The sequence below is a fragment of the Lutjanus erythropterus genome, chromosome 12 (assembly GCF_056507025.1).
Source record: "Lutjanus erythropterus isolate fLutEry1 chromosome 12, fLutEry1.hap2, whole genome shotgun sequence".
Lineage (NCBI taxonomy): Eukaryota > Metazoa > Chordata > Actinopteri > Lutjaniformes > Lutjanidae > Lutjanus > Lutjanus erythropterus.
The window spans coordinates 23391722-23416151 of record NC_139328.1 but is presented as its reverse complement, the minus strand read 5'-3'; the positions used below and the strand labels follow the sequence as shown (position 1 = coordinate 23416151).

Sequence of the window (24430 nt, the reverse complement as noted above, 5' to 3'; positions counted from 1 at the left end):
GACTGTATATAGGTTTTAATTTACTTCACTGTAAGTGCCACATGTTACTTTTTCACAGGGTGGCTGTGGGTCATTTAGAAAGATTCAGATTGTCACATTTACTTATAACAACCAAAAGAAAATCTTGGTTGACCAAAGTTTTCCCTAATCTTCAACCAGTCACTTGATCGATGGGGGAAAAATATCAGCACGTTATCTCTACATTAATTAAATTGTCCACAGTGCAAAGAGTGCGCTCTACCTACAACCTAAATGTGTGCAGATTTCACATGTAGCTATATCATTACCTTCAGGGCATTTCTATCAAGTAAATACACACACAGCAGCAACAGAAACCCAGCAGAACCAGCTGGCTCGCAGCTCATTTACTTGCTTCAAATGAGGCTTAACGTTTACAGTTTCTCTTAATTGTCTCTCAGTATTACAACTAGCGCTAAATTCAACATGATAACCTACAAAATCAACACTACAGCAAAATAGAAAAATTGCAAAACTTTCAGGTTTGAAGTTTTAAATTAGATTTAAATGTTACCAGCCAGCACTTGTTAAGAAAGCGGTGTGGTGGAAGAAATCTGCACACCGGTTGCTATCAAAAATACATTTTTTTTTTATCCTCTCAGTTTATCTGTCTTTTCTGGCTGGAGGCTGATGTAACAATTTGTGCTGCTTCACTGAAATGGTGTCAGTTAGTTTAGAGCCAAGTAAAAGTTCAATAAATAGGCTGTCAAAAATCAAATAAATCTGGTCTGCATTTGTCCCGCCCCAGTAATGGATTAAGAAGTGCTTCTCTCCTTATTAATGTAACATCACGGGCTGTCTGACCAATGAGAATTTGATAATGCACCTTTGACAACACCAGAATCGGGTATTGGTCCGATACTGTGTTCATGTACTCATAAAACTACTCCGATACCACCACACCTGATGACACATTACGCAGAGTATCTGTTTTAATACAAGCAATTTGATAAAACATCTAAAGAACCAACATGACGCAGAGTTCAAGCAGTTAGGCTAATGCTAACCCTCTTTTCTTGGTCGCACCGTCATTTTCAGTGAGAGACTCACTGTACATCAACTACTAATGACTCCAGCGACATGCTGTAAAGGTCTGTCCAACTTAAAATACCAGGAAAAGCTGTCCATAAAATTATTTAATAGTCCATGTAAAGTCTTCACCAAGATGGCCTGACAGTACAGTACACCAAACTTCACTCTTTCACGTTCACAGCAGGGTCAAAACTCAACTGTTGCACTCATACCTGTCAGTAACTTAATACAAATCACCCAGGAATGTGTGTACAGTAACTACGATTACACTACAAGCGGAAAATGGCAACAACAATTTGTTACATTTAGAAAGTGAGGAATATCTGATGAAAATAAAACGTGTTTTTAAAGTCATTCTAAGAACTGTAATGTCATTATCAAGTACTCGGTATCTGAAAGTACCCAAATGTAAATACTTTGCACTGGGTCTGAAAAAAGTGGTATCAGTGCATCCCTAGTTTTTTTTTTTTTTTTTAATTCGTGTTCATAAACCTTGTTCGCTGTTGACCACTGTAGTGTCTGTCTGGATGGCATGGAGGAGCTAGCTAGTTGGCTAACCTGTAAAAACATTGCCTGGCAAACAGTTGTCCCACTCCACTGATATTTGGGCAAAAGATGAGCTGTAAACAGTGATGGGGCAACCATCATTCCAGTCTACACTTGGAAGTTGATTATATTCATAATGACAATTGACTGTCTGTGGGCTAAATGAGACAGGATGGCATTTACCTATTTATTTAAAGCTATGTATAAACTATAACACTTAACCACAGTAATGAGGCAGACACATAAATAATTTTCAGCATAGAAATCTGCATTCTTTCTTCATATAGCCTCATTTCAGACAGCTTAATATCTTAACAAATATTTAAATTTTTGTCTCTCAAAGATATGCAAACAAATGCTGTGTAACTCAAACAGTTATTGTCATTTTTACTTACAATTTTGAACTGGCAATATGTATATTTATTCAGAGGAGTACATATTTTAAATCCCATTTGTTCAACAAAAATAAACAGTGGCATTAAAAAGTCTTAACATGTAACTGTCTTGGTCATTTACTGCAAAATACAAATAATAGTATCTTTTTAAGTGTAAAAAATATTTTTTTTTTTTGCAGAGGAGCTTAAACAAAGTAGCGTAAAAAAAATGATGAGTCTTTAGGGGTAAAGAGCAAATCTCTTAAGTTGGCAGAGTAATATTTTACAAACGCCTCAATTAATAACACCCATTGGTTTAAACATTTTTATAGAAATTGATTTCAGATTTCTGGAGACAAGAACATTTTTAAGACTATTAGCTTGTCAAGATTTTCAGGCTGCAGTTTTTAGACCTCTGACAGTTAACATTTCTAATAAGTGACATTTAATTGTTGCCTCTGGCATTTAATTTATGTAAAGATTGTTAGTACCTTTTTAGAGGCATAATTGAGCCCATTTTGTTAGATGCATTTTATTCACATTTCTTCACTGTACCATGAGATATTGTTACATCCGTAATAATGACATATACAGTAATGTCTCTTTCATACACTGTTATCCTCACCTCAGCTGAAGAAGGATTACCTGGAGGGGGTGGGCGACACAGTGGACCTGTGTGTGATTGGTGCCTACCTGGGAAAAGGCAAGAGGACGGGCACCTATGGGGGCTTCCTGCTGGCCTGCTACGACGAGGACAACGAGGAGTTCCAGTCCGTCTGCAAGGTGTGTGTTTGTACAGTGCATGTTTTAGAACGATACATCCAATATATGGTTCGATACAATGCAGAAAATGGGGTTCATGGTTTATTTTATTTACAAAATATTTTTTTACAAAATATTAATGATTATGGCAGAAAAAAATTCCTGATTTATTTTTCCTGAAGAGTTAAAGGTGCAAACAAGGTTTGTAAGTTCAAAAATTTCTTATAACCTTGTATCACATTTGCGTATCTCATGCAAAAGAAATGCATCTTGCATCCCAGCTGCACCTCGTGAACCTGACCTGAAGTGTTTATTTTTTTGACATTATGCGAGTAAACGTGAGGCTGGTGCCAACTTAAAAGGCACCAAAAACATATTCTATCCATTATTAATTTCAGTTATTATCAGTTTATTATTTATCCAGTTTTGTGACCTGGGCAGAGCAGACTGTGCTCCTCAGCCAGACAGTAGCTCATTCTGCTCTGGTTCATAATCCCATAGACTCTTTCTGCACTTTATCCAGCAGCTTGGAAGCAAGACACAGCAACTTCTTGAACTTCTTCTGCAGTGTTTATTTGTGGGAAAACTGTACATTCACTGCCACTAGCCCAGCTTCCCTGCTAAACTTTAATCCTTGGCACTCTGTTTTTTGCTTTCTCTCTTTTGCTCATCCACACCCACTGCGTGCACAGACTCCGCAGTGTTTGTGCCACAGTCATTTGTATTGCCTTGATTGGAAAAATAGATCAGGAATATTCACACACATCAAAGGAAAACTGCACACTGCAGAGTTTGGCCACTTGTTTGCTGCTGGACGCTTTGAAATGCGCTGACAAGATGGAACCACTATAAACATTTTCCTTAATCAATCATTTGTAACAATCAATAAATTGACTGTTAATCAAAAATTAAATAATTTGCTTATTAAACACATACTTGAATATCAGATAACATGTGAAGTGTGCTTATAAAAATATGGTAAATTCCAGATCTGTATTTGATAGTAAAAGTTTAAATTTCACTTGATCAATCAAATTCTTAATGACCATTATCATCCCTAATTCTTAGATTTGAAAAAAGAAAAGAAAAAATTTAAATAGGGTTTTTTAAATTTGCCCATATGCATTATCATGATTTTAGTATCTACTTATTGAACAGGCTATAGTGAAACAACAACAAAGTAATGACAGATTTGTTTTTCAACAAAGGAAAATTATGAAAAAAAAAAAAAAAAATCCCATTTTAAGCAGTGTTTGTGGCCACTCGAGTATATATTTGAATTTACGAGGTGCACCTGAAAGCACCATGAAGCCCCTCTCCTTTGACACAGACAGCAAAGGACAGAAGCAGCATGCTTGTAAAGGACACCAAATCGCAGCCAAGACTCTCAGCATAGTTCTTATTACAGGACTATTTTGGTGCAAACATTTACCCGCCAGTGTGACGGATCGTCTTCCAAGATTTACGGAAAGTACCCAAAATTCATATAATACGGTCTGTCAGATGAATCTGCTTTTTACAAGCACATTCAAACCCGTCATAAACCCTTACAATAAAACAACACCTGTAGTACAGAGTCAATAACAAGTTCACTGTGAGTCTAACACGTTCTGGCTTGTGACCTTCATAAGAGTTATTATTGATACTACAAGTGACTCTGGAGTTTTGACATCACTGTAACTTTTGGACAAAAGAGTTGTTTCAATGTGGCTGCATTATTGTTATCAATATCAAGGCTCACACTCACCGACATACTGTTATTCACTTTCTTTTTCTTCCAATCTGAATAATAGCAGGGGAGTAATTCACATACAAATGTTCTAAATGGCAATGAATTTCTGGAGTTGGCCAGGCCAAAAATACCAGAATTAAACACCTCCACAGATTTTATTTTTTTATATTGGCATCGACATGTGCATCAACATTTTCAGGCAGCAATTTAATTCTGAAGTACAAAATGTTAATCTATGTAATTTACCCTCCGGCGGTTCATGTATTTAAACATGTAACCTTTGGCAGGCAAGACTGATAAAAATGTGTTAATAGTCTGAACAAATTTCAGCTCCAAGTTGGCATGTTGTAACATAGCGATTTGTTTGACAGCTTGTTTGTTTTTCTTTTTTCTTTTTTTTTGCAAAATGTTTTCAGATCTTTGTATTTATGAGCGATATAGTGTTGAGTGTTTTCTGTTCACGTCTGTTTTTGGTGTGTTTGTGCTGCAGGGTGTTTTTATGTTTGTGCTGAGTGTTTTGGTGTGTTTGTTGTTTATTGTGTGTATATGTGTGTGTGGTTGCTCTGCATTTGTGTGTGTGCTTTTGAACTGTCACTTTTCCCCTAAAATCTGAGTTGGAGGAAAATCTTAATGTGTCTACAAGTATGTGTGGAGGTGTGACTGAGTGCATCTTAGGATAAGTGGTAAGCATGTATTGCAGCATGCGTGACCACTTGTGTGTGTATATGTATCTATGTTTGTGTGTTTTGGGGATAATGAAAGCCTGAACAAGCTGGAGTGTGAGCATAAAGTTTGTCTCTCTTCCATCCTGCAAAAACCTTCCATCTCCATTTTCTTTCCCTCTGTAACTTTTATGTCTACATCCATGGAAAAGGGATTTAGTGAGCGCACACGCTTTTCCCAGCACCGCCTGCTACACATCCACATATTTACACACATGCACACCTGGGAGCTCGCTGGCATAACCGCTGAGTTCTGCTGTTGGCCACTGAGCAGCTCCACTGGTGCAGACGGAGGTTAAAGCACCCATTAGATCCCTGTGTTAACTCCTTCAGGCAGTGCTGGTGGTTTTTCTCTGTTCTCACTATTTCTTCTATAAATAAAATCTCATTGGAGAGTGTTTTTCACACTTGAGATGACTTCCTTGGATAAGTGAGGCAAGGCTGGATGTTGTGTTTGACTTGCACAAGAGAAGACACAACTTGCTGTGGAAAAACGTCAGTTGAAGAGCTCATGTTTTGTTTTTGTTTTTTTCTTTTGTCTGTCATTGATTTTCATATTAACCTTCCTTTGCTTGGATAGCTGCTAGCTCTGGTATTTGGGAGCCCTTCAGTTTTTAGATATTTTTCTAAGAGTATTTTTTAAGCATTATATATGAACTAACAGTTCTAAACAAACGCTGACTGAGCTGCAGAATGCAAGGATTCAGTCATGCCTCTCAGTCAGTGTGCATCCAATCATGCATCATACCGATCACACCAATCATACCAAATTTTATTAACTTTGTTATTCACACTTTCAGCTCAGATCTTGGCTAATTTAAGATGGAGTAGAATTTTCATTCTGCAGTGTCCTGGCTGGTATTCCTATCTGTGTATATGTGTGGATAACTTGGCAGTTACACCTTGTTCTTAAAGTTGTGTTGGTGCATCACCTCCCCCATACACAGGAACTTAAGTAATATTCAGAAAGTACATACAGGCCTCCGGTGTTCAAGAACAAGAACCACAGTCAGTTTATTTCATAATGAAGTGGTGGAATGACAAGAAAAGAGAGAAAAAATTTACTTTTTACTTAACTACATTTATCTGACAGTTATCTTTTGTTACAAGTCACTTTTGGAATGATTGAAATCAGTTTCATATGGATCTGAAGGTACACATAATCACTTTATAAAATATGCATTGTTATAAATTAAACTAGCGAACACTATAAAAAGTTTATACAACATTAAAAAGCTGCTTATCTTATAATGAGTCAGTAATAACATTACAGTTAGATGTGCCTAAATGTACCACTGTGATTGGTGGCCGTTGTGAAAGTGTGTCTATTCTGAGTGCTGGCTGCTTGCTTGCCTCCAAGAAGCGTTGCTTGCAGCATTGAACCGCTCATCTGATCGACTTCACACTCGACACTGGACTCTATCTGTACCTATCAGCAGTAAAGCCGGTAGGTGCAGATAGATTCCTTCCTTTAAAGTGAGATGAAGCTATTACAGCGCCATCAGTTGGCCAAATAGCACCAAATTTGTCATGGTCCCTCATCATATCTAAACTTTTCTGCCAAATGTGGTTGGAATAGAGCAAAGTGTTGTGGAGGTATGACACTTTTTGTAAAGGTCTGCCCACATCAGTTTAAGCATGCCTGAGGGCCAGCTACTGCAAAACTGTGTGGAATAGGGCTGCAACTAATGAATATTTTCAAAAGTTACAGGCCAAAATATAATGTGTTGTTGTAGCACCACCATTTGGACAAATTGCACCAAATTCGTCACACACACACTGCCTTGGATCCTCAGCAATATACCTGCAAAGTGTGAAGTAGATCAGATGAAGGGTTCACAAGATATCCGAAGGACAGTCATACACACAGACATTCATTCATTCATTTTCTGTAACCGCTTATTCCGTAAGGGTCGCGGGCTGCTGGAGCCTATCCCAGCTGACATTGGGCAAGAGGCGGGGTTCACCCTGGACAAGTCACCAGTTCATCGCAGGGCTGACGCATAGACAGACAACCACTCACATTCACACCTACGGGCAGTTTAGAGTCACCAATTAACCTAGAATGCATGTCTTTGGACTGTGGGAGGAAGCCAGAGAACACGGAGAAAACCCACGCAGACACGGGGAGAACATGCAAGCTCCACACAGAAAGGCCCTCAGGACCTTCTTGCTGTGAGGCAGCAGTGCTAACCACTGCACCTAGACAGAGATTCTATCCTTTTTTAGATTAGTGCTTTGACTTGTAATTCTTCAGGTATATTGCTGCTATGCTACTTATGTTTTAATGGCAGAACTTTTTTGGAGTATTGTTTTACTGTGGTATTGCTACTTTTACATAAAAAAAATCTCTTCCATCAGTGGCTGACTCTCTGCAGAGTTAAGTGAACATTGCTGACACTGTCACAACAGTGAAAGGCTTGACAGAGACAAAAGATTATGTGGGTTTTGTTTATTTTGTCTTATCTGAACAAATGTGTTGTTGGTTTGCATCATGGAAACAGAATTGCACTTCATAAACATCTGTGGCCTTTAACTGAAAATATGACAGAACTGGTGATTTGAGTAATTAACAGGGGAGAAATCTCTAGACATAAATGGTATAAAATTAGTTTAATAAAAGGTGTTGGTGTCACATCTTGACTGTCTGGTGGTTTAGGGTGTGTATCATGTGACTGCAGCACCAGAGGTTCCTGTGTGCTGCTTGTCATCTGTCTTTTTCTCTTTCAGTCTTCAATGTCAGCCGTGAAACAAAGGCAAAAACCCATAAAAAAATAATCTTGTTGTCCTTGACATGGTAAACTTCAGGAACCCTCAGTTTGAGAAGCTTTTTTGTAGCTAAAAGCAGAATTTAACCCACATTTCCATTTCCCAAACGTAATCTCAGCTATACGTCCTGCTGAAATGTCCTTGAGCGAGCTACGAGTCCTCAGCAGACCCAGGAGCAGCACTGTTGCTGCTATTGTGAAGTCCACTCAGACACAGTTCATATCGACTCCCCGAACAGAGAACGAGGAACACTAATGAAACGGAAAAGACAATTAGTTTGCAGTCACAGCAACATCTTGTTATTTGGACTCACAACATTACTTTAAATTCATAAGTATCGCATGGACACACAAATGACTCATTCATTAGATAGTTGGTTATTATTGGTACTGACATACTGTTATATTAAAGACGGTGGAAACATCAGATTAAATCCCACATCAGCTAACCTGAATTAATTTATTTATGGGGAATTGGCTTTTATGTATGTCTGTAGCTTGATATTATGGGAGACAGGAATGACTTGGAGCAGCAGGCTTGTACGAGTGCTAGTTTCAAAGAAGAAAAATGAGGAAACATATTCAAAAAACAAATTGTCCAACATCGTCCATTCACACGCAGCAGAAACTGCAGTCTGGATAACAAGAAATGAAATTGCAAACAACGTTTGAAATGTTTCTTCTCTGTTCTCTCTGTAGGGCTGGATATATAATGTCAATACTTTGAGTAGTACCCTCCTTCTGCTTTGATCATACATTTCCTGATCTAAATTATGACTTTTATTTTTTTTTACTTGTTAAGACATTCCAAACTTATCAGTGCATCCGTGTTTGACAAAATTGAAGCCTATGGAAATTTGGCTTGAAATAGTAGAACTGCATATATGATATCAAAGTTTAGTGTCTCATTAAGCATCCACAGAAATCTGAGTGAAAATAAACCTTCATAAGTGTTAGAAAATCTTGTTCAAAGAACAGCTAATTTTGCTGTTAAGATCATTTTTCAAGACTGTGTTGTTGTGATTGATCACATTTACTCCCTCAGGACTACCAGCATTGAAGCTAAGCAATGTACTGCTGTGGACAGGGTCAGCGGCAAAATGTTTTTAATCCACCAAAGTCTACACTTAAAACATTTTCACTGCTTTACTTAGCCGTCAGACAGTCCTCTCTGATGGGGAACTGAAGTCACCATCTGTTGTTTTCATAGTCACTGGACTTCTTTGACAAAAATAGCAATTTAACCTCCTAAAACACAGGAGTTGTTGGTCTGCCTCTGCCTTGATTGGCTTGTTTGTGTCACTGCGTGCTTTACGTTAGTTCAGATCACAACTAATGTTACTTGCTGTGGATCGAGGCAGCAGTAGACCAGCAACTCCCGTTTTATACGAGGCATAAAATCCTTTTTGACAAAGGTATGAGAGAAATATAGTAAACCATATGTGCAAAACTTGCAAATACAAAAAGCTGTGCTGATTTTAACGTACTTGCATTAAAGCCCATCTGACCTGTACCTCTGTATATGTGTGTTTTGAAAGTTAGAACCTTTTTTCTAAAAATTGATAAAAGGATGTGTAGAAAAATATCTTGAAACTCCTCAAAATAAACAATTCTCTCTCTTTTAGTAATGTTAGCTAACACACACGCATGCGCACACACCTGTATTGATTTAATCAAGCTGATACAGGGCTCTGATTATGTCGTCGTGTTTCTCTTTCCTACACAAAGAAAAGGCACTAACATGGTTATTTGCTGTATATGGAGTGAAATAGCTCTTTCATATTACTCCTAAATGCACCACAGTTGGCTTTAAAGAGGACTTGGCCTGGCCAGGAAGATAAAACTGAGCCCATGACGGTGCCACAGTGAATGAAGCGCCTCTAAACCTTCCTGTGGTGACTGCAGGCTCTAGAAACATAAAGCTGCTTTTGGACACCTGCAGAATAGACCTTTTAGAATATATCTGAGCTGGAAAATGCTATATTTGCATGATACATCAGGCTTTTTTCTTTCCCCTTCTGTGCATGTCAGCCCGCTAGGTGATTCTCGTGTCTCAGCGGGTTTGGGTCTTTTGAGAGGTGACATGACGCTTCAGGCGAAGCAGGCAGACAAGGCGCTCGTGGTGTAGAGGGGGAGGTTTTGCTTGCTGTTCTGTGTTTTGCCGCTTGCTGCCAAATATCTGCTGTCTCACCACGAGGGAATATGTGTATGTGTATATCTGAGTGTGTGTGTCTTTCTTATCTCCTCTCGTCTCTTGCAGATCGGGACAGGCTTCAAGGATGAAGATCTGGAGCAGCATTACAAGTTCTTAAAGGTAAAGTGGCACAGCGTGACGGTTGCACTCACTACCTCAGAAAAAACACAACTTCAACACTTGTTTCCCCACACTGATGCCTTCATTTAAAAAAAAATCATAACTTAAGTCTTTAACATTCTGCAGCTGTAAGCACTTCATTTTAAAACCGCATCAGGGTCGTTTCTGAGGTTAAAAGAGCCTGAATGAGTGTGGCTGAGGTCCTTGGGGCCTTTTTTGTTCAACAAATAACCATTCCCTCATTTAATTCTTCATTTATTCAGATATAAATTGAGATTTTCAGACCAAAATGAGATGACCACTGCATAAATATACTTATAAAATACAACTCAAATGCTGTAGTCATGGTAGAGACACCTGCAGCTACCATTTTAAGGCCATAGAAATAAGCTCAGGTATAACAAGGAAATATGTTTTTCCCCAAAGGCTTGTCCACATAGACTACTATTCTGAGTGTCCCATATATTACCCAAAGAAATGACAGAAATATCAATAATTTGGCTCTAAAGGAGCAATATGTAACAATCATGTTGAGTGGGATTACTCACTTGCAGAGCAAGTAAAATACTATGTCAACCTAGTAAATCTATCAAATGGTCTATCAAGTGGTAAAAAAGAATTAAACTATTTTAGGATTAATGGATAATCAAAACAGCTTTAAGTCATTTTTTATGCAAAAATAGCAGAAAATGCTGTTTTTAGCCTCTCAAATATAGAGATTTCCCACTTTTCTCCATTTAATATATCAAATAAACTGATTGTCTTTGGTTTTAGACAAAACAAGACATTAAAAGACATCATCTTGTACTTTGAAAAACTGGGATGGACATTCTTTGCTGTTTTCTGACATTTAATAGACATGAAAGCCTAAGATTAAACATGGCAGTTAACTTACGCCTTTGTTCTTATTTAGTAACCGCTAAAAAAACAAACCAGTTTGTGCAGTGGCAGTGTGAAAATACAACTCTTGAGTTGGAGTTTGGTGTCTGCCTGCCTTACTACCTGCCACACTCCATTAACATACAGCTCAATTTAACTGTTATAAACGTCTACTCATTCTAAAAGATTATTAAGGATTTCTAACAACTCATAAAGAGACACTTTCTCATCCAGCGAACACGGAGCTCTAATTAAACTAACGGGCGAACCATAACATAAGGTATGGACTGGAATTGAAATTTCAAAGGAGCACACCAGCAGTAGTGTTTCAACTTGGCATGTTTCCTTCAGCTCTGATATATATTCCAGATTTCACCTTTAAAACACATGTTTTTGCTTATATGAATGTAGTTCCTTCTTAGAAAATATTGGACAAAGATCATAAACTACTTCTGTTTCTCCAACACAAAATCTGCATTTGGACTAACCGTGTGTGCAGGCGTGCTTTGACGTCAGGTAATGAATTGCTTTTTCAATTTACATTTGAAGAGGTTCGTTCCAGAGCAGCAGAGCAGCGGCATTTGAAGAAATTGACAACTGCTCTCTGAAAACGATAGCTGTTGTGAGAGTCACAATCCATTTGAGTACTCTGTTGACTTTTATCAGCTAAATTTAGACCGTCTTTTACAGAAATAAGAGGTTTTTAAAAATGCAGCCATCTGTTTATGAAAGTGTCTAATTGTGAGATTGTATTCACTGTACAAGCCTGGTGCGCACACTGGGGTGGTGTGTTCAAATAACCTTAAAGTAATGTTTTAAAGGTTAAGGGTTTAGACTGTGTGGTACAAACTGCTGCACGGTGCAGAATCGAAGTGAAACAGTGATTGAGAGGGCGGTGTTACATTTTTTTTTCTCCCCCAGACCAATACAGCTTGTACTGTAGTGCTTTGTAATGAAGCCCTCCATCTGAAAGTGATGGATGGTGAATTAAGGCGAGCTGCTGCTGCGGTCGTGTTGCTTTGGTTGCAGTGCTTCAGGCCAATGGGACTCCAGACACGGAGACAATTGGCTGTGTTCACACTCCTCCGGGTGGTGAGGTGCTGTGCTGTAACGAGGGACACACAGATCCCCCCTTTTTTTTCCTGTTCCGATGTTTATTCTGTTACTTGATCTAAAACCAGGGCTCTTTTTTCTTTTCAGTTCACAAGCTACATAACACAGTGTGTGGAGCTGGTTGTATTTTTTGTTGGGTTTGGTAACATGAGGCTGTGACTACACTTGAGCTGCCGCAATTAGACAGAAAATCAAAAAGCAGCTATTTTGATATTGAGCAAAAGTGCTGGAACCAGCCTCTCAGATATAAATATTTGCTAGTTTTTCAGTCTTTTAGTAATTTTTGGATTATTTTTTGTTGATTGGACTAAACAAGCAGCTGAAAGTTACCCACTTTTGTATTTTCAACCTATTTTCTGATGTGTTTGTGTCTAAATGACTAATGAGTACAATGATTTTTGAAATCGTTTCAGTATTGATGGAGACCGCAGCAGCCTTCATCTGTGAAACAGGCTGCAATGTAATCCTTATGGGCAATTGTAAACCGTCAAAGTACGTCCACCCAGAGCGCTTGTTTTCCCACTGACAGGCTCAGATTGTTAACTCTAGTCTCTGCCAACATTATGGAAAGGATCCCAACAGACTGACCTTGTAGATAAAAAGAAACAGCTGTTTTACAAAGTCAACACCATCTTAAAACACACTTAAAACTTTAGAGAAACAAAGTTAAACTCAGCCAACCGTTAAATCACTGTGTTAGATGTGAAAATGTTCCAAACTAAACAGGGTCTTATTTTTGCTCTTTCTTGTCCATCATTTCTGTTGGGTGTGATAATGTTGTGCTCACCAGGTAAATAGCTGAGATTTGGGATTGTGGCAGCATTTCTACGACAGACTTCCACAGAAAGAACCACTTTTGTTGCAGCCATGTATCGAGACACAACTGCAGCAAGCACAGTTGATCAAAGTTAAACCAGGAGGTCAGTCTGTTACCTGTGATGGATGTTTACAACGACAGGTTTTGGTCGTAACTTTATGGTTCACCTTCATTTTTTCTTCTAAATTAAGATGGCTAACCTTGAAGCCTTTCTGCTCTTGTTTGCTTCCCTGCCGCACGTCTTTTTTTGGGATGTTTTCCTTGATCTTGGATATTAACTTGGTGAGTGAAATGTTCTTATTACTGATAGAAATGACGGCCAAAACTATGAAATACTGTAAATTCTCAAGCAGTGGCCTTGATACAGCCAGTATTATGCATTGTGACAGTGTTATTCATCACTTCCATTAGCACAGTAACAGTGTCACACTCATCATTCTGCTGCTCTTCAGTTTTTCCTCTGTTACAGAAATACAGGTTTTATTCACAAATCATGCTCTTTTTAAGTGCTGTTCAAAACAAACTCTGCACTTCTGTGCACATTTAAACTTTACCATCAACAAGAAGAAGAAAGATTGCTCCCTTTGAGCTGCTGGCCAAAGAGAATAATCTTTATATAGGTTAATTAAGACCCAGGTTGTATTATTGTTCAACACTAGAGGATACCTGGGCATCTACTGGGGCTGATTCGCTCCTCCTGACGAGGGTGCAAGGGTGTTACTGATTCAAGGCTGATCTGAACAGGATATCTGTCCAAATGATCCCGTAGTGTGAGCAGTCTATACACAAAATCTTAATGTTTTAATGTAGTGGAGTCTCCCGGATTTCAAAATCCTGTCATGTGAAAGAAACAGTGATGGAATATCGAGCAGAAACCTGCAATTGCCAGTGAGAGTGAGCTGTCCAGGGGTGAGCGTTCTCATTCTACCAGCTACCACCACACCAAAATCTGTTCTCAAACTTAGCCACAGAATATTTATTGCATACTTCACTTTTTCAGAATCCGTACCACTCTTCAAATCAGCATGAATTAGATGCATCTCACAGCAATTATTTACAAAGAAAATGTGTCAGTTTTAACACGTTTGTCTGTTACTTCCATTTTTACTTTCTTCCAAAACAATGGTGAAGAATACCAGGGGAAAAGAAGTTGAGTTTTCATTAAAACAAAATGACTGGTGTGTTAACTGCATAGCTAAACAGCTAAAACACACCAAATCTGTTAGTGTATTAGTGGGTTGTTCAATACTGAATCTGTTTGAAACCAGCACCAACATTTCTCCTCTGCTGGTTATGGTGAAACAGAGAAGAGAGAAATAGCATGACTGAATCTAGTTAAGGCTCTCATGCTGTACTGAAATGAAACAATCGCACATACATTAGATAAATGGCCTAACGTAAATAAAATACTGTAATTCTTTCAGGGGAGCAGGAGGTAGGGGAAACATTGAATATACATGTTCTTATGATAAAAATATTAAAAATGTGTTAAATCTGTTCTTATGTCTGTTATCCACATTTTTAAGTCAAGATTTGAAATTCCTCCAGTGTGCACCACGTATTAACGTAGAATTTACTTGTAAACTATCAGGGTACATTCTGTGGCGAGCATTTTGGGTCACTAAAGAGGTCACAGAGTGGTCGCTGCTGTTGGATTTGCCTTTGTTATAAAATCGTGAGTTTTTACCCACCAACAAGAACTCAGACCTTTTTATCCCGTTTATTATTGTCCACCAGAAACGACGCCTGAACTTGATTATAATTGCTCTCCTTAAAACTGTGGTAGGCGGTGTTATTTTTGTCGGGCCAAAGTTTCATAATAATCTTTAAGCATATTGTAATTCAAGCGGTCTAAAGAAAAGACTTCTGCACCTCCTCTTGGCTCTATTTTCAAGCTTTAGAAAATCTAGCTTGTGCCAGGAGACTTGGGCCAATCACAGGTCAGTAAGATAGCCGATATTCCCAAAAAGCAAGTACTTGAAAACCTGGGAATGAGACTCAACAGTCAACTATTTTTGTCCAAAATCAATTACTGTACCTTTAAATAAATCTCGTTGTGTATATATATGAATCACACAAATATCTGCATATAAGTGAAAGGCTCCTACACGTTCTAATTTTCTAGATGATGTGTTCATTTGCATTATTGTATTTCTCTAAGAGTCTAGATTTAATGTGGATCAACCACGTCTATCTGATCCCCGACCTGTCAAATAAAGTATAAAGATGCGTCTCTAACTCGTGTCTATAAGCAGAAGCAGTGTTTTATAAGACTCTACACGCCTACCAGCTCACTCATTGTAATTCACTCCATATCAGAGTGTCACTTGAATGCCTACAGTATAAATAATGCGTGTGAGAAAACCAGCAGCACTACTGCTGGAGCCTTCTTTTTCCCAGCATTACTTAACTCTGACCCAGTTCTGTGGCCACTGCGGCAGTCTGGTTAACATCACACAGTTTCAGAGTCACATGTACTGAAATGGTTGTTTGACGCCAAAAAACAAGAGGGGTATTATTTTGTAGAATTGTGACACCTACGCTGACAGAATGATTGCTCGCGTCAAAGTTAAAAAGGAACTATTAAATATTTTAGAAGTTGACAGTTTTCTTGCTTTGCTTACAGAACAAGAACAGTTTGGAGACCTGAGCTCAGCTGAAAGGTTTTAGGATTTTTTTTTTAACCTTAAGAGGTGAATATCTGGTAACAAAACCATGTATATCAAGCTGTTTCTGACTGAAATCTTTAATGTAGGTGTATGATAATGTGGTTTAGAAGTCACCGTCTCATGTTGCCCCTCGGGTGAGCTGGTATCATTTGAATATGAGAGCGTTCAAACTCTGTGCAGTCTCCTGGGAGGTGATTGTGAGGCAGCAGCAGGATTCAGCAGGGCAACCAGAGCCACTCTGTCACTGTCTCTTTATCAGGGTCTCTGTGAATGCATTGACCTATTTTTTCTCTCTGTATGTATCTGCACTATATAATATGTGTTTAGATTTCAAAACCTGAGGATTTGCTACTTTTCTCATTTATATCTTCTCAACATCTTTCAGTTTTGTCACATCACTTTAGGCTCTGGAAACTTATTATGGGCTTTTTTTTTTTTTAAAGCCCCAATTCCAAAACAGTTGGGACATTGTGTAAAACAGAAATAAAAACAGACTTTATTAAATTGAATACAATACAAAAACAAAATTTAATGTTCAAACTTTTTAAAAAAATATATATACTGTCACTCTCAATGGTGATGCCTGAAACACATTTCAAAAAAGTTGGGACACGGGCAACAAAAGACTGAGAAAGCTGTGAAATGCTTAAAAATCACCTGTTTGGAACATTCAACAGGTAAACTGGTTAATTTAACAGGTGATGGGTTCATGATTAAGGTATTAAACAAACGTCTTTGAAAAGCTCATTCATTCACAAGCAAGGAATGGGTGAGGTTCACCACTTCGTGGAAAACTGCATGAGCAAATAATCCAATACTACAGCATTTCCCAGCCCAAAACTCATCATGAATTTAGAGATTTCACAATCTACAATTCATAAAAGTGAAAGATCTCTGTACATAAGGGACAAGGCCGGAGACATTGAATGCTCATGACTTTTAACCCCACAGGCTGTACTGTATTAAAAACCTACGTGATTGTATAAAAGATACTACACGGTCTTAGGAATACTTTGGAAAACCGTTGTCAGTAAACACAGTTTGGCACTGCATCTACAAATGCAAGTTAAGACTCTGCCATGAAGTCCACACTTCAGATTGTTTTTGGAAGTCACTTGTTACCTGCACAAACTTCAAGAGCCAACATCTGGGTATGGGTTTGATGTCAGTGCCCATGGTATCATAGATAACTGTCACATCTGTGAAGGCCCCATGAATGCTCAAAGGTATGCTCATTTCATCACTACATCCTGCATGTGTTACAGAAGTGTGACTTCATAATAAAAGAGTTCAGATACTAGACTGACCTGTCTGCACTCCAGACATGTCTCTTGTTGAAAACATGTAGTAGATTATGCGATGCAAGATACATCAAGAGCACCTGTTTTTATGTTTTCCACGACATCCAAACCTTTTTGGAATAATGGTTGTATTTCACACACACATAAAAACATTTAATATAAGCTATAATAAAACTGATCATTATCTGTTCTTTGTTCTCTAGGAGCACATTCTGCCCAAGCCCCGCGCCTACTACCGCTTCGACCCATCAGCAGAGCCCGACGTGTGGCTGGACGCCGTGCAGGTTTGGGAGGTGAAGTGCGCCGACCTGTCGCTGTCTCCAGTCTACAAGGCTGCCATGGGAATGGTCAGTTCAGCGTGTTAATCCTCCCCCGTGTGTTTTCACTGATAAATTCTGCCCGTTATGGTCTGTTGCCTGCAATGAAAAGTCACAATTAGCGCCTCTTAATTGAGTTATTAAAAATGCTGTAAAAGATGCTGGATTTAATGGAACAGATACTTGTTTATTACCGGCGGTTTGGCTGAATGCTGGACAAGTCCCTCAGTGCACATAAACATTAACAGTATACAGCTCACATTTTAACCACAGCTAAAGTAAAATTGCACTGAGATAAATGAATTCTATCTGGAAACATTTATAGGAAGACGGACAAGAGTTTTGCATGTTTTTACTGTATTAAGTCTGAGTTTAAATGTTTAAAGAGGTGTTGTATTTCATGGTTCATTTTACAGTTTTACTTTTAAACACTTGAATTTGAGATAGCTGAACAAGTTCTTGTAAACAAAAGAACCTCTTGCTAAGAGGATTAGTATTATCTGCACTTGACATATCATCATCCACCAGGTAATTTGTCAGATTACTTTATATGGCTTTAAACCTCATGTAACAGTGTTTTTTTTTCTTATAATAGTTGGTGTAAACAGTGATTTAAAGCCAGAAAAGAAACAACTTCAGAAGGCAAACATTTGACAGGAAAATTCAACACTACAGTTCTACATATGTGAGACGCTGGATCCTAGTCATCTCAGGCCGTTAGCACGACGACACCAAAAAATTCAGAAAATTAATGTCTGCTAAGATTGAAATGGCATGAGATTTTCACAGTACAACAAGTATCTGGTTTTACATAAAGGGTTTCTGTGGGTCTAAAACACAGAGTTTTAGGCCTTTAAGGTCTTAAATATAATTTTGGTTACTGTTATAAAGTTGAATTTAACTTAAGTTTCTTTTTTTAAAATGTGTTTTTAGGAATATAATTGCAAGCTATTGATCATCACACTAACAATTACAAACTGCAAACTGTGCATATACTTGTTTCCAGTATGGATGTGAAATAAGTTTTTAATTGGATTCATAATGGTTTACAGAGGGTTTAAAAAGTCTTAAAGTTAACTTATTATTAACAATTACAATGACCCTTAAAAGACTAAAAATGGAGGGTTTCTTTGATTGAGCAAATGCTTTATCATAATTTCAGAAAATACTTTGTCCTGCCAAACAAAGTAATATGGTAGAATTCAATATTATTGCAGTGAAATTGGTATTTCACTGCAACCCTACTGTCTACTTTTTGCATGCAAAAGGCAAAATATGCACATCCAAACACAAAATGTAGAAATACATTCCCTTAAAAACTCAATAGAAGTTACATTGAAAGAAGCACCACCACTGAATCAGGGTCAAAAAAAACTTTTTAAAAAGCAGCAGGCTTCATAAAGTAGCCATTCTTACTCATACAGATGTTTTATGGAAGCAACAGGGACAAAGATTCCCAATTGATCACAACTTGTCAATGATATCAGTCCTCACTGCGGAAGTGAGGCTTAAACTGATGAGTGTATGCTGCTGTCAGTCAATATATCAATAGCCTTGATCAATGTGAGTAAATGAGCTATCAGTCTTGGTTGTAACCCCTCCTTATGTGTTGTTATGGTGATCCAAGCAACATGGTTGTGTCCCTTTCTCCTTACTGGGAGAAGAGACAATAAAGACATAGTTTGACTTTGAGTAAAGGTTACTTGTGTTTAAATCTGGCATTTCTGCACAGTTTCAGATACAGAGTAGGACTGATTATTATTATAAGTATTGAACTATTTGTAGAATGAGAATCTATTGGTGGCTGTGTACAGCCAGTGATTGTTTCCAACATTTGTGATCCAAACTTTCCTAATATTTCCTGACCATTGTAACGTCCAAGAATCAAAACTTATTGAAACAAGATGCATGTACTTGTTTCCAAAATTCATAATGTGTTTTTAGCCAGCAAAACAAAATTTATTTGTGTATTTTCTTTTTAAAAACAACATTTTTCGCTGTGGTCAGAAGCGTTTGCTCTCTTGCTGGCTGCATACAGAAGCAGGCACATACCAGTGTGCACAGGTCAGTCCTTGCAACAGACTAACAACACCACAAATTACATTTATGTTGACAAAACTTAGTTATGTTCATTAAAGAAAGCTGATTTAGTAAAAAAACAGACTTTATTACAATAACTTTAAATTCAAGAGTTTGTGAGGATTTTTATGGTGATTACAGACCTTCTCAGCTTTATTAGAAAATCTCAATAGAAGCTTCAGATATAAAAGAGTATGCTGCCAGCACCTTGTTGTTCTGTAGTGAGCTGTCATTTTTGACAGATTCAGAATGTTAATAAAATGTATTTTGAATTTGAACTTGTCTACATCATATAATACATCCAAAACCTTGAATGTAATTATTCACATCCAACATTTTTTAGTTCTCAAGCAGCCCTGGATCTTCTAAAAATAAAAAAAAAAAGTGCAAAGCATTCATATTTGAGGGTAATAAGAGAATTTGAGAGCCCGATAAATGGAAGAACTTTTGTCCCAGAACTGAAAGGTTTAAAAATCATTCAATCTTTGATGTTTTAAAACCTTGGACTAATGTGGATTTTAATTGCTTAAAACATTTATTCACCACATGTAGGAGATCAGTACAGCACCGGTAGCAAAAAGGACAAACAGTGGCTGTGTACTGACTGTGACTGTGTCAATCTGTCTGCCCTCAGGTGGATCCAGAAAAAGGCATTTCTCTGAGGTTCCCCCGCTTCCTCAGGATCAGAGACGATAAGAAGCCCGAGGACGCCACAACTGGAGCTCAGGTACATCACATCACCTGTACTGAGGGTGCAATACAGAATAACGTCAGATACACGTCTTTGGAGTGTGTGTGGAGGCCCAGGAGGTCAAACAAGTCGTCCTTGTGTCATATAATAATGACTGTAAATCAGTAAGAATTCAATCATCTGTTTGTTTGACCGTGTTGCTTGAAGTGCTGTATAGAGATGCTGCATCATCATCATCATGGTCACCTCACAAGAGAGCTGTCCTGTAAAAATTTGAGGGTGAAGAACACTGCAAGGACGATCCTCTTTAATACTGGCAGGGTTTATGTAGTTGCCTCCCTCCGTGCCATGAACAAAGCTGTATAACAGTCAAGTAAACCTCTGGAGATCACTGGTGGGGTCTGGGAAACACACAGTGGGGGATTATATTGTACAGTAGGGATATGCAGGTCAGCTGTACGTCACCTGAATCGACGCAAACTCAACCGTCCAACAACAAACGCACCAAGCTGTGGTTCCTTTCATTAACAAATCTTCTTATTCTTAATCTTATTTTAGCTCTGAGCATGAGTGGACTCCGTGATCGGCACAGGGACGAGAAGTTTTGCCAAAGACATAACATAAGTTTCAATGACTTTAAGATGATTTTATTTATTCAGAAACACTGTTTACTTGCTTCTCTCTGACCTGCCTGCTCACCCACCTGCACATCTTTTATTTATGATTCAACCAGCCTGAGTTACAAGTCAATGCACACATCACTGTTATTGTTCATAATATAGAATACCTTCTAGAAACTAACTGACCCCTTCAGTTTTCTCTTGAAATAAAAAGACTTTGGCCTTAACAATGAATCAATAAATCATTTGACCTATAAAACTCACAAAAAATGGTTTAAAATGTCACATATATTTTCTAAAACCCAATGCGACATCTTCCCAATCCAATCCCAGTCAACATCAACTGTCCAAAAGCCAAATATGTGTAATTTTCTGTAAGAGAATAAAAATCGATCAAAAATCACACATTAGAGAGGCGGAATCCAGCACATATTTGGCCTTTTTTCTTAAATGTTTCAAAGATTATCAAAATAGTTGCAATTAAGTCATTCAACATTTCGGTTCTAAAAATAATCAGTTATTTCAATTTATGAATTAAAAAAACTATAATTCCCTCAAATGCTGCTACTCTCAATCAGATATTACTGTTTATGTTTGTTTTTTTGTTTGTTTTTTTTACTCACAGTGTCACACACTGAGTAGATTGTTAAGCCGCCGAAGGCAAATTGTAATTTGTAAGGTTGGGCTATACAAGTCAAATTTAACTTGAATTGAGTTGTGTGCTCAAAACTCAGATGTGTTCATTTAATTTTTTGCTGAACTCTTATAGTATTGGCCTATATATATTATATATTGGCCTTTCCTTAATCCCACAAGCTGATCATTACTTTTTATAATCGATTAATCTTTCAACCATGTTTTCGACTAATTTTTTAATCATTTGGTCTGTAACACTGAGAGAGGGAGAGGGTGAGGGGAAATTCTCCATTATTCAGTTGCACATGGTTTTGCTCTTTCAGACAGGTACAAAATTAAAAAAAATAGCAAAATGGGTCACAAAATATGCACTGTAACATGCCCAAATAATGTCTGTGTGTGGAAAACACAGCAGAGTGTGCAACGATCTGCTGTTCACAGACTGAGATCACAGGAGTGGTCATTTTAACAGGAAAAAGTAGAAATCTCACAAGAGTTTTGCGAATCAAGGGTTCCCTTTTAGACATAACTGAGAAAGGGGCTAACAGCTCTAAAAATAGAAAATCAATTCACAGTGGCTGATGTTCCTGTTGCAGCACTGGAAACGCTGTCTTATTAGAAATTTAATTTCAGGCTGATACGAGATTTCGTTTTTAATCCTCTCGTTCGATACCAGTGATGCGCCAGCACTGTTGTCAGTCCCTAATCACAGGTGACCAGAACACATTGGGTTGTTACAATTGAGCAGCTAATACTGAGGAATGTTTGTGAATTTAGCTTGATAAGATTCAGAGTTAATTTGATGTTTTTTAAGTGTTAATTAGGGCTCCACAGTTTGGTCAGGTCAGGTCATCTATGCAGCACTGCAGTACTGTTTTCTCACACATTTTTACTTTTTTATTTTTAAAAAACTGATTTGGTTCTGTTTCTGTGATTTGAATATTGAACTTGGCCATTTGACAATTTTATTGTATTTCTGATTAGGTAGCCCGATTGTTAATACTGAGAATAATTCTCTCATTTTGATTTCACAAAGTTCCCTAAATGTATTTTAAATCCCTGGGCTTATCTAACTAAATTTTGGCATCACAGTAAACGCTAATAGCTGTATGCACCAAAATGTATGTATCCGTGTCCAAAATCAATTACCTAATGTCAGAGGTTTAGCTTTTATGTCTGTTTGTTAGCCAGAATAAAAATTCGTTTTTTATTGGATGGCGGTGGGGTTAAGTCATGCCTGCCACTGTCACAAGCATGGAGAGTTACCCTGAATGTACAAACTCTGACTGACTGATAAGTAAATCCAAGCATTGATCGTTGTTGTATAACAGCATGCAGCACAGAATTTTGAGTTTTTAAGAGGCCCAAAACATCCAAAAAAGCCTTGATTTTTTTTTAAACTGGAGCCTAAACCCGTGTAACTTTTATAAGGTCAGAATCGTCTTGATAATGTGAATTTCCACTGACTTGAAGTCGCAGCCACCTGTTAACTGTGGAGTCAGTTGGGAGTCAGGTTGGAACATCAGCTGCATTTAAATGATACTTCTGTGTGGATGCACAACACAACGTCTCACCTTGTGTGATTTAGGAGACAATTTGAATTAAACCTGACATCATTCAAGTCTGAGGGAATGAAGAAAACGTTGAACTTGAACCGGTTTGAACCCAGTCAGGTTCAGCTTGAGCATCAAAGCATTTTTTTTACCTTGATTCTTTGAAGGAGAAATAATGTGGAGTTTCATTGTTTTCCTCCTCACTGTGCCACCCTGCTGCACTGGTACTGATACTGCTGTTTCTGGGTGGGCCTGCTGTTCACACATTATTCATTGTCCCGCCCTCCACCCCCACGCTCCCAAACCCTGATGAGCTCAAGTGAACACCACCTCTGTCTCCCAGTCAGCAGCTGGGAGTCACCGACTTCAAAGCCCGGGATATGAATAATCAAACTTATTTTTAGCTTCTCCTCTTCATGTTACTGACCTGACTTCATGATCTTCTCCCCCTCCCTCCTGCCTTCTCTCTTTCATGCATGCTCTCTCATGCGAACCCTCTCCTCTCTCTTTTTCTCTCTCGATATCTCTCTTCCTCTAAATCTCCGTCCATCTCCTCTGCAGATCGCTGATTTGTACAAGAAGCAGCAGCAGATTCAGAACCAGGGGGAGAAAGCTGACCCAGAGGACTACTACTGATTGTCTGCGGTCAGCTGCAAGAATAATAAATAATGGCAATTTCGAAATAATTGTAAATAGCTTCTGTCTTTTTGTAATGTTGAATGGAAATAAAGGCTCTCGCCACTTTTAACCATGCTGTCATTTGTGGTATTGATTTATCGACAACGATTTCCCTTTCAGAGGCAAAATTGCATAAACATCTTGCCGCATATGGTGCACATAAATTCCGAATCGACTCTGCAGTTACAGCAGACCTGCTGGTAATAGATCCCTATCAAAAATTCACTGTGCAAAACCACCCAGCAAAACATGAAATGTATGGGCGGCATACCAATACTTTGAGCTGGCCTGATTTCAGCTCGAGCACTCCAAAAAAAGCACCGGTGAAGTGCATTCAGCATGTGTGGTAATAAGAGGACAAGCCAAGGAGATTGCCGGCTGCCCGAAACGTTATTAGAAGTAGAAAAAGACGCGGTGGCTGACAGTTGCTCAAACAGCAGGACAAAAGAGAAGCACTCACAGCTTGCATTAGATGATGGAAATCCACTAACTGTCCAGCCTGAATCAATCAAAGACTGTTGGAGATGTGTGGAGGGGGTCAGTGTAGGAGCCAAGGACGGCGGCGGTTATTTCATGAGGAAGCAAAGAGGATTTTGAGAGTTTTCTGCACAGTGACGCTGTGTGAGAGGATGTGAGTGTGCCTGCGACAGAGATTGGACCACTTAGGGTTTGCGATGTGTTTGTGCTTTTGTCTGTGTGAGTCGTAAGCAACTCAGAATCACATTAAATACAAAGTAGAGGGAAATGTGCAGGAAGTGTTTAGGTGACATTGACACGCAGGCGCTGACTGCTTGAGAATTTGAGGTGCA

The 24430-nt window shown here is 38.3% G+C and overlaps 1 protein-coding gene across 1 annotated transcript in view; it reads left to right on the top strand.

The window, feature by feature from the left end:
• lig1 (ligase I, DNA, ATP-dependent) overlaps positions 1-23691 on the top strand; it is a 65403-nt gene extending 41712 nt beyond the window's left edge. Inside the window, exons 23-27 of the mRNA XM_084732257.1 lie at positions 2601-2753; positions 10215-10268; positions 17251-17394; positions 20078-20170; positions 23505-23691. Of these exons, the coding sequence (XP_084588383.1) occupies positions 2601-2753; positions 10215-10268; positions 17251-17394; positions 20078-20170; positions 23505-23579 (519 nt within the window). The 3' untranslated portion in view covers positions 23580-23691. The remainder of the gene's footprint in view (positions 1-2600; positions 2754-10214; positions 10269-17250; positions 17395-20077; positions 20171-23504) is intronic.
• Positions 23692-24430: the final 739 nt, after the last annotated feature.